The 19,912-nt window shown below is 33.7% G+C and overlaps 4 protein-coding genes and 1 non-coding gene across 5 annotated transcripts; 2 read left to right on the top strand and 3 right to left on the bottom strand.

Moving 5' to 3' along the window:
* Positions 1–6,962: 6,962 nt before the first annotated feature.
* Positions 6,963–10,785, bottom strand: LOC116348014. Its single transcript, XM_031778860.1, has 5 exons — positions 10,651–10,785; positions 9,540–9,667; positions 9,225–9,471; positions 8,806–9,152; positions 6,963–8,704 (listed from the first exon to the last, which is right to left on the bottom strand). Exons 2-5 carry the CDS (start codon positions 9,636–9,638, stop codon positions 8,636–8,638), a joined length of 762 nt encoding a protein of 253 aa, XP_031634720.1. The 5' UTR covers positions 9,639–9,667; positions 10,651–10,785; the 3' UTR covers positions 6,963–8,635.
* Positions 10,786–11,044: 259 nt separating this feature from the next.
* On the bottom strand, positions 11,045–13,980 carry LOC116348013 (E3 UFM1-protein ligase 1 homolog). The gene is made up of 4 exons (XM_031778859.1): positions 13,819–13,980; positions 11,999–13,743; positions 11,775–11,913; positions 11,045–11,685 (listed from the first exon to the last, which is right to left on the bottom strand). The coding sequence occupies exons 1-4, from the start codon at positions 13,893–13,895 to the stop codon at positions 11,328–11,330; spliced, it is 2,319 nt and encodes a 772-aa protein (XP_031634719.1). The 5' UTR covers positions 13,896–13,980; the 3' UTR covers positions 11,045–11,327.
* A 164-nt stretch (positions 13,981–14,144) lies between these two features.
* LOC116347996 (centromere protein J) lies at positions 14,145–18,013 on the top strand. The gene is made up of 3 exons (XM_031778838.1): positions 14,145–15,135; positions 15,214–17,044; positions 17,414–18,013. The coding sequence occupies exons 1-3, from the start codon at positions 14,223–14,225 to the stop codon at positions 17,763–17,765; spliced, it is 3,096 nt and encodes a 1,031-aa protein (XP_031634698.1). The 5' UTR covers positions 14,145–14,222; the 3' UTR covers positions 17,766–18,013.
* LOC116348018 lies at positions 17,147–17,269 on the top strand. The gene has a single exon (XR_004201746.1). It is a non-coding gene; the product is annotated as a U4atac minor spliceosomal RNA (small nuclear RNA).
* LOC116347997 (39S ribosomal protein L44, mitochondrial) lies at positions 17,996–19,311 on the bottom strand. The gene is made up of 2 exons (XM_031778840.1): positions 19,136–19,311; positions 17,996–19,051 (listed from the first exon to the last, which is right to left on the bottom strand). Exons 1-2 carry the CDS (start codon positions 19,218–19,220, stop codon positions 18,099–18,101), a joined length of 1,038 nt encoding a protein of 345 aa, XP_031634700.1. The 5' UTR covers positions 19,221–19,311; the 3' UTR covers positions 17,996–18,098.
* Positions 19,312–19,912: the final 601 nt, after the last annotated feature.

Below are 19,912 nucleotides of genomic sequence, written 5' to 3'. Positions count from 1 at the left end.
GAATAGAGAATTCAGTAGCTGGATTCACATGGATTCACTAATCCCGTGTATGGAATAGCGAAAATGGGTTAATTCAAAGTTTTTGTAATCGATAGTACAGAATTTGATAAAAGCATTGAACTTGTTTTGAGATAGTAATTTGTTCTTTTTTGAAATATTTTTTAGTTCAAAAGTCGATTACAAATTTAAAAAACAATAGATACTCTTTCTCAAAATTTTATTGATGAAAAAAATAATTTTAATTATCAATAACAAAATGTCATACTCCAGTATCGATAAATAAGTTTTCAACAAAGTGAATAGCGGCGAAATGTGACATCACATTTGACAATGAAATGACGGATTGGTGGAATAGTAGGATTAGTGTTACTTTTCCGCACACACATAGTGTGAAAGGGGAAAGTATTGTAATGGGTCAAAATTTACGACATCTCAAAAACATGTTTTCTGGACGTTTCTGAGGTCAGAGAACCCGAATCAGGCCGTTTTGAGCATGGTTGTTGTGGGTCTGTTCCACGTCGTACGTCGTACGTCGTACGTCGTACGTCGTACGTCGTACGTCGTACGTCGTACGTTGTCCGCCGTACGCAAAATTTGTCCATCGATTATCTCACCCCCCAGAAAAGTTATTTAAAATCTGACTTCACGGGATGATTGGGGGTCCCCAGGAATAGAAATCATCAGATTTTGAGCGACTTTGGTTGATGGAAAAAAATTCCATGCCTGGAGTGATACCTATGAAAAAGAGTCCAATTTTCGTCCAAAAGTCATACTTAATGTAGACTTAAACACTCAAAAATATGTATTGGGGGGTTTTTTGGCACGAGAAAACCGAATCCGACGTTAGTTTTGAGATACAATCAATTTTTAATACAGTTTCCTTGAAAAAATCACAAAAAATTTGGATTTTTGTATGGGAGCCATGCCTGTATGCTACCTTAATGACGTGAAACTTTGCACAGACTATTTTTTACACAAAAAAATAACATTCTGAAAATTTGAAGAGATTTCAATTAAAATAAGGGGTACCTCCCATACAAAATTTTCAATTGGCTCAAAAACGAATATTTTGTATGGGAGGTACTCTTGATTTTGGTTGAAATTTCTCCAAACCCTCCGAATGTTATTTGTGAAAAAAATAACCTGTGCAAAGTTTCACGCCATTAAGGTAGCATACAGACATGGCTCCCATACAAAAATCCAAATTTGTTGTGACTTTAGTTATGAAAAGTGTTTCAAAAATAATCTTTATGGCAAAATTAACGTCAGACATATTTTTATAGTATTTTGTTGGGAAATAGAATACTTTCAAATGTCGTACAAATGGGTTCATCATGAAAGTGTGAAAAATCTTTTCTTGGCTACTTCTGCTATTAAATTAAAGAATATTTCGTTGCCAAAGTTGAAAAATATTTTTTGGTCTCGAACTTTACGCCGCTTGAAAGACTTGAAGAATCGAGCAAATATTATTTTGAACTTTCTTAATAAAATACGCAACTACCACCGTGCGGAAAAGTTCGTCTTACTCCCGTAAGACTCTTTATTTTTATATTGGAATCATGGTTTAATCGTTTGTGTCTCCCCCCTAGTCAATTAATAAAGCGAGCTGCATGTTTGATTTTCTGGAATATATTTTTTCTTTGCTCAAAGATTCTTCGATTAAAATTTCTGCATGAATTTCCGCATTGTTTACAAAATCTGCATGAATGAATTATGTAAAAAAAACTATTAACTTTTTTGTCAGCTTTATGTCTGAAATTTTAAACATCGATTTTTTATCATAAAATAACACTAAATTATAAAAATCTGCACTTAAATACACATATTTATTGTTTTCTGCATAAACAAAATTGCATGTTTGTATATATGGAAATGTTGCTTGACAGCTCAAATGAGTGCGTTCAATGTGTCATATTGAGTGTTTTCGTCCATTCTTATGAATTAAAATACATTATCATTCTAGTTATCATTTTCTTATAAAGAAAATCAAGTCTAGAATCAAGTACTAGATCAAGTATTCAAGTTTCGACAAATAAAATAAATTTCTACGCAAATTTTGTTGTGTGATAAGAAGCAAAATTATCTATATCTTTATTATTTCTCAAAATAAATTAAAAGTTTTCACCTAGGTTTTCACAAATGAACACAACCTGGCTTCTTGATAAATTAAGATCACAGTAAAATCTGTTGCGGTTGAATTCTTGCTTAAATTTTGTTTTAGATTCTGTTAAAAATTTCGTGTCAAATACAATTTAGATCTAGATTTAGATTATAATGAATATTATTACTCTAGTTATTACTTTTATCAAATTTTTGATACTATAAATATAATGATGCTAGAATATATAAGTTCATTAAAAATATCACACATAGATCACTTATCTTTTGGTTTTGGTGAACACAAACATTATAAGATCTTAAAAACTAACTTGAAAATCATTGGGAAAATTATAAATACATATATAATAATATTTCGTGGGAAGATGGGCTTCTAGATGGACCAAGTCAGACAGCCATTACAGACTAGATTACAGAGCAGCATTATTCTAGGCATTATTTTTGTAGACGTTCTGTTAGATATGCCAAAATCTGTTGTTTGCATTGTTCAATTCTATGTTCGTCGTTATTTGTTCGTACTCGCAACAAATCTAAAGTTTTTATACAAATATATTAATTACAAGAGTACAAGAAATATATTCTCAACATTTTATGAGATACAATCCTAGATACAATCTTACCTGTAACAAAACCGAGAGCTTCGTTTTGAAATTCGCCTGATGCCATGTTCTCATGCGAAAGTACTGATAGTATAACAGTCAGTGCAAATTTGCAATCAATGTTTATATTATTCTCGTTGGGTAGATTCCAATGTTCCAGCATTTTCAATATATCGAAACTTATTTCGAATTTGGTACACACGTCCACGTTTCTAATAAAAGAGCCGAATATAGAAATTATTATCAGAGAACTTAAAATTAAAATATGTGGATTTGTGGACTAATATTCTAGCCAATATTTACCGTTATATTAAACGGAATGTTGTCTGAAATTGGATCCCCTTCATGTTTTATAAGCTCATCTGTTGTTGATTCAAGTGGACGTGGAACTTCATTACCTAACATTATGCAATCGTCGTCTGAATCGTCAATATCATCGCTCTGTGGTGCACTTTCTAGTGCATATTCCACAACATTTTGTTCGGTTATATTGTTATCAAGAGGAGTATCAATATCTTTATCATATATTAGCATTGGAAAGTTGTTCTAACTCTTCGGCATGTGCACCGCTCTGTGAAGCATCTGGTGATGCACTTTCTAGTGCATATTCCACAACATTTTGCTCGGTTATAATGTTATCAAGAGGAGTATCAATATCTTGATCAATATTAGCATTGGAAAGTTGTTCTAACTCTTCAGCATGTGCACTTGTTTACTAAAATTTATCCAAAAATAAATGAGACTTCGGATAAACTGAATTTTATGTCAAATCGTCTCATATTGAGGTTAGGTTGTGTGTCTGTTGTGTGTAGCTTGTTTTAAATGATGACTGCCTTATTATTTAATTCCAGCGTTTTGGTCTTGCCCGATCATCAGATGTGATTGCTCGACAACAAGACGGAGTAATACAAAAGGTAATGAATGCCTCACAAACTTATCAACGTAAATGGTACGTGGCATGGGACATATCAGGTTGGAATAATCAGACCTATAGCACCGATCTTTTGACAGATCTAAATTATCTTAATCAACGAATTGGTGTCTTCAACCATCCATATTATGCGCGTCAGAATGGAAAGCTCGTCATTTCTTTATGGGGGTTTGGTTTCTATGATAGGTATTACAATGGATTCACAAGTATGTGGAAAAAATAACGCAAACTTATAATTTCACAGAGAAGGTAGGCCAACAAATCCAGATACAGCCATCGATCTAATAAATTGGTTAAAATCAATGGGATTTTATGTCATCGGAGGAGTTCCCTCGGCATGGAGATTCACTGGTCAAAACTCATTGGCGACATTTCAAAGGGTTTATTCCGTGTTTCATATGCTGCAACCATGGCACGTTGGCGCATACACTACACCTGAAAATGCTCTAGCTTACCAAAATATTCTGAGCGGTGATTTCAATGTTACTAAAGCTAGAGGACAAGACTATCAACCCGGTAAGAAAATGATTCATCTAGAAAATAATTTAGTTTTAAAAAGTATTTACGGAAACCAATCTTGATTCACGCTTTTTTTTATCCGTTGTTTTCTCCACAGTTGTTTTTCCGGGATTTTCATGGTCAAACTGGCATACTGAACCGCAAAGTGTTCGAAATCAAATTCCCCGAATGGCCGGTAAATTCTTTTGGGCACAATTCTTTAATTTACGAAAATTAGGTATTCAAAATTGCATGATTGCCATGTTCGATGAATATGACGAGGGAACTGCCATCGCAAAAGCCGCTGAAGACAAATCAATGGTGCCAGTGAATCAGTGGTTTTTGACATTAGATGCAGACGGAATTCATGTGTCTTCTGATTTTTATTTGCGGGTCTATAATGATGGTACTAAAATGATGAAAGGCATTACATCAATGCAGCAACAATGTCCTACAAGTTACACGCCTAGTGCATCGCAGCAATTGCTTCAAACACTTACTTCAATGAACCCATCACAAGCACCTTTGCTTAACACCATATTTCCACTCTTTATTTAATATCTTCGGATGAAGCACAGAATATCGTTTGAAGAAAAAGAAAGTTTGTATTTAGGTCCGTTTGTTCTGTGAGATAAAAAAATGTTAGTATTAAAAATTCCCTTCTCGGCTTTTTTAAATAAAATATCATGTGTTGAAATTGAAATTATCCAAATTAATAATTATTATTAGTGTTTAAACACAATGGAGGCTTCAGTGATAAAAATATGAAAACACACTTCATGTCAAATTTAAGCGAAGTTTGCAATTTGATAACTTTACAACCATGGAATAATCAGCTGATTTTTAATCTGACTTCGAATGGTATCCTTTGGTCGTTAATTTTGAGCTATTTTCAAAGTTCACTCTTCAATTTGGCAGCCACCTCCTTCTTGATGCCTTAAGCTATATACACGTGGATGAGACATATATGAGATTGGAGACTTTTTTATGCGAGTCTCGCTAATCAGCGCCATCATACCTGACATCCCTCAACTAAATTTACATCTCTAGCATGTAAACAAATTTGCTCTATGTAACGTAACACAAATGCACATATTTATTATTTATTTTTATTTTAAGTAATATATTTTTCCTTTATAATAATAATATATTTTTTAAATTTGATTTTATTTGAATTTTTGAACAAAACTATATTTTTTTTATGATGAAAATGATGAAATATTATTTTTCTCCGACGTCTGCAACAAAATTTACGTAATGTATTTTACGTATTCATGTTTTTGACAAGTCATTTGTCAATTTAGATTTATGACATTTCGTCATTTTTCGCATTTTGAAGTCGCTGTAAATAGCGTTATAAAAATGGTGAGAAATAAATATTAGACTGATATATTTTTTATCAGTAATTTATTCTTTAAGTTTATTTTATCTCTTTATTTTGTTTTTTACCAAAAGCTGTGTATTGTTTTATGTTTGTTTTTAAATATTTTATGTAACCTAACAAATGGGTTGGTGATTTGATTGATATTGAAACAGGACGTTCCAAATTGACAAATGACTTGCCAAAAACATGAATACGTAAAATACATTTCGTCAAAAATGTCACAATCTCTCCCATCTCTCCAAGCCAACAGATGGCATTAATGTTAACCATTCGCAATGTGTCTCTTCTTAGAGCCATCCACTTGGCTATATATTTACCTTTTTCTTTAAAGAATCTATTTTCTGGCATTTGAATTATGCTCTATTTTGTATGTGTACGTGCTGTGTTCTTATATTCGTTGAATTGGAGTTAAGCATACATTTAATAAAGAGTTCAAAAAGTAGAGGCTTTTTTGTGAAATAAACTTTAATAAATCCATTAATGACAATATACACATATATGAACATTTAGACAAACATTGAGTTAACTATAACATTTAATATGTTTTATAAGATGAACAAAGTCAAAATAAAATTGGTGAGAAATTACAATAAAAATGTGTTGTTGCAATTGAGTAAAATATGTATTTTAGTATAAATTTAACTGGTTGGAAATTGATATTGGTATATAAATATATACATAAAAGCATATGTATTCTAATTCTTGTTATAATAACATTATATATTTTGGATTGTTTGATTATTATTTATTTTATATTTGTATTTGTAAATATTCATTCCAAATATGCGCGATTTGAATTTCTTTAAGCCATGCATGCAGTGCGTGCATACAATAACCGATTTTTTTTCTTTGCAAATATATTATCGTCAATTTTGGAATAAATTTATGTGTATTTTGAATAAAATAGAACATATTGTGTTGGGTAAATTGTTCAAGATCATCCTCTATTTGGCTTGATATATAAACTAAATATCATTCAGTCACTTCGAAAATTGAAAATATGTTGTTGTTTCTTTTTTCACATTTTGTTTGGTAAGTGAATTGAAATTTCGAAAAACTTTCCGATTTAAACAAATGAAGAATGATGTGTATTCCCAATTTCATTGGAATTCATCTAACTGGCCTCAGAAATGGGAAGGAGGACAATCAAAAGATGGACATTATTTTTGACATAGATCAATTCCAATGAACTTGAAGGACGAAACAAAAATACAATTATTTAAAATTAAATTTTCTTAACATAAATATGGTGAAAAGACGGATATCAAATATCAAGATGGCTCTTTTTTTATCATAATAATAGAAGGAATAATCGAATTTCATCAAAGTTTTGATGTCGTTCGTGTTATGTTGTGTGATAATTAGTTTTACGGCTAATTTTTCTACACATGATTTGATGTTAATGCTTGTTTTTCCCTTAATGTGGCCACTATTTTGTGGTTCATTTAAAGTGTTGAGATTTCATTTTCCAATCATATTTCCTTTGTCGATGCTTATTTGTGTTTGGGTCATTTTTTTGTTTTTTGTGTAACGTCAGTGCATTTAGTAATGCTTTCGTTGGATTTTTTGGCGATGGTCAAGCCAATCACAACGGAATGAGCCAAAAATTAAAGAAAATGTTAAACCAATAAAGTAAATCGAATGAAAATAAAAGAGATTTTTTTTTGGTTTGGCTGGTTTTTTTTTTTTTTTTTTGAAAACAGTTAACCTAAATTCGAAATTCGACCAAAATTTGGATGTCGAATTTTCACATATTTGTGAACACAAACAGTTGAAGAAATAATAAATTGTGTTGTTTACTGATAGCGAGCACTTGATTGAATGTGAAAATTCGAGTTGCAAATTTGTCGTATGTGGCAATTTATTAATTGCCGTTAAATGATAAGAAAATTATAGTAAAAATTCGAACGTTCAACGCAAATGATAGAAATAGAGACATGAAAAATTGACAAATCAAAATTCTTAAAAGATGAGATTAAATTGCAACGGTAACGGTCGGATCTCATCAAATCATACCGAAATTATAAAATAAATTTATGTATCGTGCTGCACAAATCACGGATGACGTTGTTACACAATGTGCGTGGCTCAAATCGCATATGTGCTGTAACTGTTGTGAGCACGAAGTAGATGTTAGAAACAATTACCGTTGCCATAATGACACATTTGCATGAATGTGTCAAAATGTTTTCGAATTACCTCGAAAATCCATCAACAACATTTTTATTTTGATGTCATTGTGCGAAATTTGTTGATGGAAAAAATTTGCTCGATTATTGAAAGTGGCAAACATTTTCTTATCGCATCTATTTTATCTTGCTGGAAAGCCTTCAATAATATGTACTATCAACATTGTTCTGGTTGTTTATTTATTTTCAAGTTTCCGTAAATTTGTAAACAACATGTCAATTCTTCTTTCGTTCATTTTCATTAGAATGAAGAGTGTCGTTTCTTTTCTTTTACCGAAAGTGTTTTATAAAGTTGTTTAGTCAAAAATAACGTGCGTTTTTTCCAACTTCCATCAAATGTTGTTTTTCTTTGGAATTAAAATCGCAGTGTAATTTGATTTTTTTTTAAAAAGAAAAATCAATTTTGTGTACTCTCTTAATTACACTATCAACATTTTAACTGATAATGTCGATGTATAAATTGATGATTTCTTCTCATCAAAAAATAGTTTCATTGGAGTACACAGTTATATAAATACTATACAATGCAAGCGTAGAATGTGGATCATGGCTATATACAGGTGAAAATGATGCATCGGTCAACATTTGAAAAATGCAAAACAAACGCAGCACATTTGCGTGTATTTAGCCATGGTCTATGAATGTGAATCTTTCATTTTATGATTAATATTGATTATAATTTTTCATACTGGTTATATACTTTATAGAATATATGTATATAATTATGACTAATTTACTTAAATCTAATTTAAATAAAACGAAAATATCGTTGAGAGCAGACATCGTAAACCTGTTTTAAGAAAAGCCAATGGTCGTCATCAATTAGTCCAGATTAATTTATATCGTATATGGAAAATCGTTGTCCTTTGGGAGCGCGCCGTGTGGTCATAGCATCAGATATTCAGAGTAATTTTGTTTAGTAGTAATAGTGGCCCTTTTTTGCTGCAATCGGAAGCTTTTCACCCGTCAAAAATGGATTCGGATCCTATTTGTCAAAGGAATTTTAATTCAATAAGAAGCAAATCCAAATGAAAATCAACGAAAGAAAAAAATAAAAAAAATTTTAATTTAAAATTCATAACTCACCCTATAGCTGTAGAATTTTTTAGCTACAAAGTTTTTATCACCAAATTGTTGAGCAAAGAAACTTTCAAGATCCGAATTGATTGGTCGACCAACTTTGTTGTTTTCCTTTGGGCCGGGACAGTCGAACATATGTTCTCCATCGCACATGCATTCTTGAGATGCCTGATAATCACGGCTGAATGCGGCTGTGTTCTCGAAATCAGTTATACATCCTTGATCTTCGGTATAACCGACTGGACATGGATTGGGTGGATTGCAGTAGGCAGGAAGTGAAGCATCTGTTTTTGGTTTAAGCTTGAAAAAATGCTGACCAACTTCAGCCGCCCCACCCGTCACATACTGATGACCTATTTCAATTAAGTTACGATTTTAATTGAATCCATTATCAATTCTAGTTGCTGATTTTTGACAAAACCTACCAAAAAGCGATGAATGTTCCAAGTATTCTTGGTCACGCATGCTAGGATGTGCACTGTGCTCTCCATTCAAAATCGAATCATAGTCCAACTGCTCGGCTTCAAGATCTTTTGTTGCACGTGACATTAACGATAGACGTGATGGCATATCTTTAGCCATTGGATCAATGTACGAATCACCAGCATTGCCCAAACCCTTTCCCATCCGATTTACAATCTCGTGCAACAAAAAGTCTGACAAGTATGGATCCTTGAAATTGAAGCGAAATGTGGTGGCATGAAAAACTAGAAATATATTTCTATATATAGTTAACTTACCTTAACCGCTTGAGTGGAAAGGTATCCATCTGTGCCCTCGGTTGAAATGATTGCACAGACAAATAGGACCACTAACATGTTACCATATTGCTTGTGCATGTTGCACAAAGCAATTCGTTTACCAACAACTATTTCGAAAAATAAAATGGAATCATTAAGGCTTTGATTTCATTTGCAAAAATTACTTATCACAATTCGATAAACAAACATCAATTACAATTATTTGTGTTAACATACAGTGTGTTTGATTTATGACTCATATTTATTTATTGTTTTAATGATTACATATGTAGCAGATAAAAATAGTACTATTAATAACGTGAAATATGTTACAAAGCCAAAGGCAAAAGGAAAAAAAAACGAAGCCTTTACGGCACCTGTTGACATATGCCACAGCATAGTAAAGGGAAATTTCAACGAATCGAGAACATGTAATTTGGATGTGAAAATCACCCTTATTTCACACAGAAAGGCAAACACATACATACTCGATGTGATGAAATGATATAGTGGAAAGCGTTTACATACACACTAGCCCCTTTTCATTGGATATCATATAACACACGTTTTCATTCATGACCGAACTATGGACGCCTAATATTCACATACAACACGGTCTTTTGAAAGTCATTCCGATGCGGAATAGAATAAAATACATATCAAAATAATGAACACTGATTATATTATGACACCATACAGTGTTTTCGATGTAGAAAAAAATGATTGTTTGTATTGGCTATTTCACAAAATAAATACACGTCATTTGAATGGAAAATCGATAAAACTGACGTTGTTTTACAAAAAAAGCCACTTTGACGTCATCAACATCAGAAAAAAGAAGAAATACACCGAATTTATGGTTTTTTCGCCAATTTTTTTCACAATATGTTAGAAAAAACAAGCAAACTTCCATATTCTGTTATTGATTTTACAAGAAATTGCGAAATTTTTTCGAGTGATTAGGAACTTATGGATGCTTCTTTCCATCACAGGATGAATTTGTAAATTTAAAATACTTATTTATAATCTCGACTCAACAGTCACTGGTACAGAAGTTGAAAATCAAAGAAAAACACAACATTTACGGTGAAAAAAATTCTATTTCACTTACATATTTTATGCTTTTAATGTTTGTCTGAAGCAAAAAAAAAAAATGTTAGAACAAGGTAATTTTGTCTCCGCTGTCATGAAGCAACAGCAGAGTTATGAAACGCTATCCAACATCACCCGATTGACAATGCTCTAGCAGACAGTGAATGTGTAGGATGGATGAAAATTGATTGTGCGCGCGCTACAATCACTAGTAATACAAGCATCGCAACATTTCAACAATCTTGTATGAATGAATGATGACGTACGCGGGACTATGGAGACTGTGTAAATTGGTCTGCATGGTGTGACGCGTTACATTTTTACTTTACTCGCATATGGATAAAACATGTAAAATGCGCCAGAAAAAACTATCGAATTATGTGGAAGAGATGAAGAGAGAAAAACTGGGTCAATTGTTTTTTTTTGCAAAAATTGGATGATTTATTTAGAACTGCCAAGTATAAAATTCATAGAATTGGAGTTTCTTGTAATTGCAAGAATGATTTACATAACAATAAGATATTAATATATCAGTGAAGAATGAGCTCAACCCATGCGAAAAATAATCAATTACCTACTGCTATCTATGTAATCAAAGCTTGTTTGTGATTCGATAAAAATAAAATTGCACCATTCGTTATCTAATAATCAACACTTGAAATGTGTATGAGTCCTGTCAACCAATTCATAATTATTTTAATCTGCATTTGTTGTGCCGTTCTTTTTGTAGGTGTTGGCAATGGTTTTGATTTTTTCCATTTTCTGTTGTAGTTCGTTGGAAATTAATTGTGTGTCGTCCGATTCTGTTGCAGTTGTCCGTTGCAATAGTTTTAGCACTAAATCATGGAATTCGGTTAATGCAGCACTTTGTTCGGATGTTAACGATGGTTGAAGAAAACTCAATATAGACGATACAAATTTTCCAGATGCATGAAGCATACATTGCGTCGAAATGGTAAAAATAACCAAAACAGCCAAATGAAGCGTCAATGCTGGATCATTGCAGTCGGATAATTGTTGAAGCAATTCATGCTTGTGGCACATTATCAAATTTCTGGAAAAAAACAATTAGAAGAATTGTAAGTTATGTAAATTGAATAAGCAAAAAACCAAATAAATGCACAGAGAATAAAAGGAATGTACCTATCTTTTTTCTTATCAATTTTCTTCAATATCATGCCGCATGCTTCGAGGGCGTTTTCAGCTGCTTCTAAGAATTCATCAATCGATGTACCGGCAACGGCCTTATTGAGTGCCGTCAAAGCCGACTTGTACTCCTGACCTGTAATTGAACCATTGAGTTTCTCATTTCTAAGGTTAAAGCTATTTTCAAGAATCAAAGATTAATAGGAAAAAGATAAAATTACCACAATCTTGTGTAATTTTAACGCGTTGCTCTGGTTTCAAGTTTGCATCGGCGTAATTAAGATTGCATTCGGTGGCAACATAGAAAAAAATATCATTGCAAACGTCATTGCCATGAGATTTCAGTAAGTATTTAATCAATTGGCCCTGCAAATCGGCTGGTAACAAATGTAGTCCCTTTTCATACAATCGAATATTCACCAAAAGTTCGTTTAATTTGGTTTGTAGTGCGGCATGTGTTTGTCGTTGATTTTGTGTAGTGTTTTGCAATGAAGCCTCATAGAATTGATGAGCAATTTCGAGCGATTGTTTTGTCAACGATGGTAAATATTGTTTTGCAATCAAACCACTTAAGTCATCCAAACCTTCTGGTTCGAGTTGTTTTTCCAAATTATTCTTAATCTCTTTCAATGATATCAATTCAATGGTTGGTCCTTCTTTTTTCTTATGGACATTTTCTTCTTCGGAATCCGATTGATGCCCACGATCACCCGCTCTATACAGCTTTTTCGTTGATTTTGTTTTTGTTTCGCGGCCTTGTGTACCACCGCCACCTTTTCCACCAGTCGCTTTACGTCGTCTCTCATCCTTTCGATCCGATTTTCGGTCCGATATTTCAATATCCACATTTCGATTTGTCATCTTCTCGGCGATGTATTGTTGATATTTTCCAGTATCAACCGATTGTTTCGCATTTTTCTCGATTATTTCATGACATGGTTTCAATAAACCGTCAATAAATTGCGTTGTTAAAATAGTCGTTCCGAATAAAAGTGTTTGCTTTTGCTTGGTGGGTGTTAAAACGGCTGCAATAATACCTTCAATATCTTCTTCGGTCATAATGGATGGCAGAATCGTGCCCACTTCCAAGTAAGAACCAGTCGAAATGCATTCATCCAACGATGATTCAATTTGATCAAGAATACGTTGATCCACGCAACATTTCGATAAGAATGTTATCGATTCATCGCCGACGGTTCGTTTTATAAAGCCCTTTGCATCAGATACACCTAAACGATTGACGGCATCATATTCCAAGTAGGAATTCTGTTTATAGAACGATTCGACCCAATCACGTTGATTTTTCGTATAAACATGTGGAATATATTGTGCACCGTGCTGGCGCGAAGTTAAGACACCAGCCGCACCAACCTCATTAAACAACGTGAAGAATATACGTTCTTGAATGCCAATTTGTTGGATTATTTGCGTGGCAGACGTTGGATGAGTTAAAGCCAGTAAACCTCCGCGAATTTTCGCCTTACAACGCGAAATGTAGGTTGGAGTGAAGAAAATTCGAGAATCACTTGAATCCTGTCGTCCTTTAATAAGTTTGCCCAAATATTTTTCCATTACTTGAGCCAACAAAAACTCCGACGGTAAATCAAATTGAATGGTCAAATCTGAAACGGATATTTCACCCTCTTGTGACAATTTTTCGTTGATTTCAATGGCAATCTTTTGAAGATAGTTCTCATCAAGCAATTGCCCCAAAATTAGATGCAAATCATCACGTTCTTTTGAAATTCGTTCGGCAATATTGTTGATGTGAAATAGATCAACATTCAAGATCTGTGCCAATTCAACCAAATTGACCCGACCACCGTGCACATAAATTTCATCTTCAACTTCTTTTTGTAAATAATCCGGGGTAATGTATTCTTTGCCATCGGTCGTATATAACACGTTGATAAGACCTTGTTTAATCAACAACGACACCACTTCAACGCAATTTCGTTCCGAAAGTCTAAAACAAAAACATTGATAAGTTAAAAAGAAAATCATAGATTTTTCCACGGTGTACAACAATTCTTTTTTTTACCTTTGTAATGTTGAAGACAATTGAACCTTCTGAAAATCAGAGGCCAATCGTCGAATTTCATCCCAATCTGAAGACATTTTTTGTTTCTGAATATTTGATTTTTTTACTAATTTAAAATAAAATTGATTTGTCGTGGCAAATTCACTTCGTTACTGCTGTAAGTAAAAGTATTTGACATTTGACTATTGACAACTTGTTGCCACTATCATAAAACGTCATCGTATTTATGAGTATTGCCGCGCAAACTAGAGCCAACTTCATAGTTGATTTTGTTCATTTTAAACGAATTTGTTGTAAGGATTGTTTGTTTGCTTGAAAACGGCATATTATTTCAGGATTTATTTTATCAAATTGTCTTTTTTATGTGAACTATTGTAAATTTGTGAATGTGAAATGTATTAAAAATGACAACAAATGATATATCTTTGTTCAACTCGAGTGTGTCAACGGTAGATGGAAATTTAAATGCAAACAATAATGATATAAACAATGATCTGAACGATGAAAGCGTGATATTGGCTCAATTAAATGAATTGCGACAGTGGCAAGAATCGCAACGAAAATGTTTGGCTGAAAGTCAATTAGATCAGCAGAAAATGTTGCAGTTGGAAAAGCAAAAACTATATGCGATGTTTGGATTGAGTGGTGATGAGTCCAGTCTACAGGACATTGGTTCTGGTTCGCTTGAATCGAGTTTTGGCTTTCGTCAACAGCATCAAACACCACAATTGATTAAATCACCAAAAACGTCATCAATCGAAAACAAACCATTGTTGACACCACTCGAATTGAGCTCACCGTCCATGAATCAATTGCAAAAAATCATCGAAAATCTAGCGATCCATTCACCAGCACTTAATGTCAATACGGTGACGGAGGAGATGGCTCAAATACCCAAACGACCGTATTTGAAACGCGGCGAAGGATTAAAGAATCGCTTTAAAGTTGATCCAAATGCTTTTCGCTTGGATAATCTGCCAAAATATAAATACGCACGGCGGATGCAAAAACATGCGCAATCGCAACAATCACGTAAACAACGTCATCAGGAAATCACAACAAATGATACATTAGCATCATTGAATGCAGACGTTGGGGTAGTTGAAACATTCGAAGGACAACAAAACAACACACACGACGGTGGATACAAACATAATACTAGAGAAAAAACCAGGAAATTGAAAGAGACAGCGAAACGCCCAAATCCACGAACAGTGTCACTGAAGTTAAAACCAAACAAAATCACACAATGCAAAGGAAATTCGTCGTCTGTATTACACAGCGATGTGAATAAACCATTACATCACCGCAATCAAGGTAAATAGACGAGATTTAAATAGATTTTGTTTTTTTTAGTAGGCCATACATTTAATTTGTTTGTTGTCACTTTTACAGATGTTTTGCAGAGTGCGAATGGAATAGAGCAAGCATCCATTGTACCGATTAGTGCCAATTTTTTGTCACCGACCACGAAATTCTTGCTGGACACACCGACCAAAGAACGCGTACGATTGCAACAAGACGAAATAAATGAATTAAAACAATTTGTGCAGCTCGAAGAGGATTTTAATCAAACGAACGGTGCATTAGAAATGGAGAGATCTAGACGTGATGATAATGTGGTGGTAAAATTTAAAGTTGGTGTGAACATATCGCCAAAGCATTATATGGCCAATCAAAATTTTGGCGATATTGAAGAAGAGGACGAAGACGAAGAGAATGTACACCATAGTATTAGCAGTGATAGTAGCATGGGCGATGAATCGAAACACGTACGTTTTCATTCGAAAGCAATAGCCATTGAAAAAGTCGACCAAAGTCAATTGATTGAAAGTATATACGATGTGCCACGAACATCCAGTCCAAATGGCAAAACAACCGATTCATTTCAAAAATTCAAAGAAAAACTCTTTGATCGCCGACTGAAGCAAAAATTCCAGAATCGATTGAGTGTGGCCAAAGATTTTGAAATTTCCGATTTGAATTCAAACAAAAGTGATCATGAGGATGGCACCGATGGCGAAGAAAGTGCACTTGCAACGGCAATCGATTTCAATGAAACACATGATGGCGAAGCAAAAACCCAATTACAACAGCGAATGATCAGTTTGGAAAAAGAGATACAATCGTTTCGCGAACAAAATTCTGAGCTCACCAAATTGATTCGTGAATACGATAGGATTCGTTTAACATTTGATGAAGAGTGTCGTGCTTCGCAGGAGCGCATGGAAAATGAACGTATAAATTTTGAGATGTATATGCATGAACAACGCTTGAAAATGCTCGATGAAAAGGCCAAATGGGAGAAGAAAATGAAAGAGGGGCGTGCCATAACACAAACCGAAAAAGATGAACTGGCACGTTTACGTGAAAAATGTTCGAACCATGAGGCCGAAATTGGTGCACGCGAACAAAAACATGTAGCTGCTCAAGGTCGAATTCGGGCACAACTGCGGAATGTTGAAAAGGATTTGAAAGAGGCTCGATTTGAAGTGGAACAATTGCAACGTGAAAATAAAAAATTGGAAGCGGAAAATATGCGATTGAGACGACAAAGCAATAGCAAAGTTTTGCATGAAATCAATAAAAGTATTTCGAAATTGGCACACACGAACGATGGTCGTGATAATCAACAGCATGAAAATGCCAAGGATGCCGCAAATGAGAAGCCTGTCAAACGAGTGGTGAAAAAGTGCTCAAATATGAATGCACATAAAACCGTTGTGGCCAAAGTAACATGCCACCGCGAACCATTGAAGGGGAATCAAATGCGCTCGAAAAGTGTGCCAAATTTACAGAGTGAAATCGACGAAAAATATTCGTATGAATTGTGCTCAAATCAATCGGAAGGTGATGGTGATGGCAGTGAATGTTCAACATCGCACGATGATAAATCGAATTATTTTTCAAAAGCAAACAATAAACACACCGAAGATGAACGTGAATTTGATAAAGGTGTGTCTGGTAGATGCGATGAATCGGACAGTTTGAACACTACATCGATGAAACGTATCATTGATAATCCGGACGGTAGCAAAGACGTTTGGTATCAAAATGGAAATTTAAAGAAAATATCAGCCGATGGAATGTGCATTCGTATGTTATACTTTAACAAGGACATTAAAGAAACCGATATTAAAGAAGGAATTGTCAAGTACTATTATAGTGAAACAAATACATGGCAAACTACGTATTTAGATGGTTTGGAAATATTCGAATATCCAGAGTAAGTAAAAACGCATTTTTTTCACTTTTGAATTTTTTATAATTCACTTGTGCAATGTCATCGATAATATTAGATAGTATAGTGGTAAAATGTGCATAAAAACTATTCCTTGTCTTGGGGAGCAAAATGTCTCGAGGAACGTTTAGTGAGAGCATTGCTGCTGACACCCAAATGATTAATAAATAAACCCCGCTAAAGATATGCTTTGGCGGAATTTTTGCAAGGCTCTTTTACTTTACAAAGAGCTGTTGCTTATTTACATTTACCACTGAATGTTAACAAGAAATGAAAGGAAAAATGCAGTAAAACACAAATCCTTATCTCTCATCGTATTTTTTTCTTTAAATTTCTTCTTGTATTAATTTTCAGTGGTCAAACGGAACATCGCCACAAAGATGGCAAAGTGGAAATTTATTTTCCAAATGGTACAGTCCGAATCACAAATCCAAATAGAGAACAACAGGAAGGAATTAAAGAAGAATGGAAATATGCAGATGGTTCGAATGCCATTCAAATGACCAATGGTGAACGTATCCTGATGCTACCGAATGGACAACGTGAAGTCCATGCAAACGGTCACAAACGCCGAGAATATCCTGATGGTACGGTGAAGATTGTTTATCCGGACGGCTCAACCGAAACACGATACTCCAATGGACGTGTCCGTTTGAAGAACAAAGACGGAAAACTCATCATGGACTCAGAAACAATTTCAATTTAAGATATTCGAAAATAAAAAGAAATCATTGTCATGCTACACATAATTTATATGAAACCTATTTAGATTTAGTGTTAAAAAAGCATCCATAGATGTCAAATATATGTATACACGCACACACACATTCAACGATGACTATGATGTGGACTTGTTCTGATTGAGAATCAAAATATGTATTGATATAAAATATTTTTGTTGTTGTTGTGCAATTCACAAAATAAAATACACCCAGATTTTAACAATTTTCATTTTTCACGTATGTTTTTTATTCTATTTTGGTTTTGATGTTAAACGAACAATAAATTTTTAAACAATTTTCAGTTGTTGATCTATATCCTAATTGGCGATTTGCCTTGATTTGCTTTGCTGCGCTTCGAACAGTTCGGCCGGTGTGATTTCATAGTTGAATGGTTTTAAATTGAATGTTCCAAAGATTTTCGAAAGAGCATCAATTGAAGCGGTTTCAATGCCATTATGGTATGTATCTCCATAGCCGGTGCCCAGTAATTTCTTTGTATCACTATCATAAAGGCCAATTCGACAACACGATAAAATATCATTTTTACTCAAATCGCCAATGATTCGTGGTTCAATGTTTTTGATATTTTTCTGTGCACAAACTTGTTTCAGCAACTCAAACGGATTCTCAATTTTCCACACTTCATTGATATCGACTTGATTCAAATGTGTGCAAATAAAGTCACGCACAAAATTATACGGGCGTTCAAGATTTCCATCTATTTGTGATTCTTCCAATGCACCGATGATGGCCAGCAGTGTTTGTGCCAATGATTCTTCGGATGGTGGATATTCAGCGGCCAATATAATTTCTTTTGAACCTAAATTCTGTGAAATATATGCCAATTTCTCGGTCGATAGTAAATAATTTAATAGCACGGCGATTCCTTCGTCTGGATACTGTGGCAAATGATAACGTAAAAAGTTATCCACATAGTTTTTTGCTAGTTTCAATCCTTTGTCAGCCAATTCACGATTGTCTTGTATGATTGCCATTTCATCTTTCTCAATGCCAAGCTTTTCCCAACGAAGCTCCTCCTGAATTGCATACGATCGCTGTACAAATGCACGTTCTAACAGCGCCAAATCGAAATTCTCATTCAATCGCTTGCCATACGAATAGATTTCGGCTTTGAAATTCCAATCGATGAAACTTGAACGCTTGTGAACTTGTGGCAATTTATCGGCATATATTCTTTTACGCCGATTTAATTCAGCAATTGTTGGTGCCACCCAGCGTTGTATTGATCTTATTGAACTTGAATTGGTCACTGAAATGTTCAAAAAAATTTTTTAGAATTTACTATAACAGAGACTGATTTTGAGGTTATGATCAATAAAAACAAATCAATTACATTCTGATGCTGCAATTGAAGGAAATGAATTGAACGAATGGAGCTTTGCCGATGACCGCAATGTCTTCCAAAGTAGCCTGGACATGTTTATGTGAATGTTTTCTCAACTAATAATGTTAATTTCAAATGTTTTCTATCGCGAACAAGTGCTCGGCCAGACTGAAGAATGTGAGCGATTGAACGTCAAATAATTTGACAAATTGTGTCAAATTTTCGTTGTCTATGCCAAAATATGGAAAATAACCTTTATTTGAAATGCCAAAGAATGATGGAAATTCAAGAATAAAAAATCGTCTTTATTTTTTATTTTCGTTTATTTATCAAAGAGTCTAATTTTTTTACAGAGAGAATAATTTTAGCCATAAGAAAAAAGTCAATTTTGTCTAAATCAGTTCAAGAGTTAAATAACTAATCTATTTGTTCCTATTCATGTAACGATTAACAAGAATACTTTATTTTGGAAATTTGTTTGTTTATTTTTTTTCTCATCGAAAGTCTTTGAACGATAGTTGTTTTTAAAAAATAATTTTGGTCAAAAAAATTTAAAACATAAATTACAATCAAAAAAATCTTGGCAATATTTAATTGTCAAAAGTATTGTTTTAAAATGTGAAGAAGCAAATTGAATTCGTTTGAAGAAATTCATTTTAAATAAAAGAAGTATATCGAGTTCGAATCGATTTTCTCTTAATTTTGACGTTTTTGTTTTGAGATCATAGCATCTACTTCTACATAATTTAAAATGAGGAAACGTCTTTTGATATCTTTTTTTTGCTT

Source organism: Contarinia nasturtii, unplaced genomic scaffold (genome assembly GCF_009176525.2).
Source record: "Contarinia nasturtii isolate CC-2019 unplaced genomic scaffold, AAFC_CNas_1.1 Cnas_scaffold_2228, whole genome shotgun sequence".
NCBI classification, from domain to species: Eukaryota; Metazoa; Arthropoda; class Insecta; order Diptera; family Cecidomyiidae; genus Contarinia; species Contarinia nasturtii.
Note: the sequence above shows the minus strand (reverse complement) of the source record. Positions and strands in the feature narration are given on the sequence as shown.

Coding starts and splice junctions, on each gene's coding strand:
- LOC116348014 (XM_031778860.1), bottom strand. CDS start 9,638: ATGCACAAGCAATATGGTAACATGTTAGTGGTCCTATTTGTCTGTGCA. Junction 9,472..9,539: donor TTTCCACTCAAGCGGTTAAG/GTAAGTTAACTA, acceptor TTCAATTTCAAG/GATCCATACTTGTCAGACTT. Junction 9,153..9,224: donor GGAACATTCATCGCTTTTTG/GTAGGTTTTGTC, acceptor TAATTGAAATAG/GTCATCAGTATGTGACGGGT.
- LOC116348013 (XM_031778859.1), bottom strand. CDS start 13,895: ATGTCTTCAGATTGGGATGAAATTCGACGATTGGCCTCTGATTTTCAG. Junction 11,914..11,998: donor TAAAATTACACAAGATTGTG/GTAATTTTATCT, acceptor GTTCAATTACAG/GTCAGGAGTACAAGTCGGCT. Junction 11,686..11,774: donor ATTGATAAGAAAAAAGATAG/GTACATTCCTTT, acceptor GTTTTTTTCCAG/AAATTTGATAATGTGCCACA.
- LOC116347996 (XM_031778838.1), top strand. CDS start 14,223: ATGACAACAAATGATATATCTTTGTTCAACTCGAGTGTGTCAACGGTA. Junction 15,136..15,213: donor ATTACATCACCGCAATCAAG/GTAAATAGACGA, acceptor TCACTTTTACAG/ATGTTTTGCAGAGTGCGAAT. Junction 17,045..17,413: donor GAAATATTCGAATATCCAGA/GTAAGTAAAAAC, acceptor ATTAATTTTCAG/TGGTCAAACGGAACATCGCC.
- LOC116347997 (XM_031778840.1), bottom strand. CDS start 19,220: ATGTCCAGGCTACTTTGGAAGACATTGCGGTCATCGGCAAAGCTCCAT. Junction 19,052..19,135: donor TTCAATTGCAGCATCAGAAT/GTAATTGATTTG, acceptor TGAACATTTCAG/TGACCAATTCAAGTTCAATA.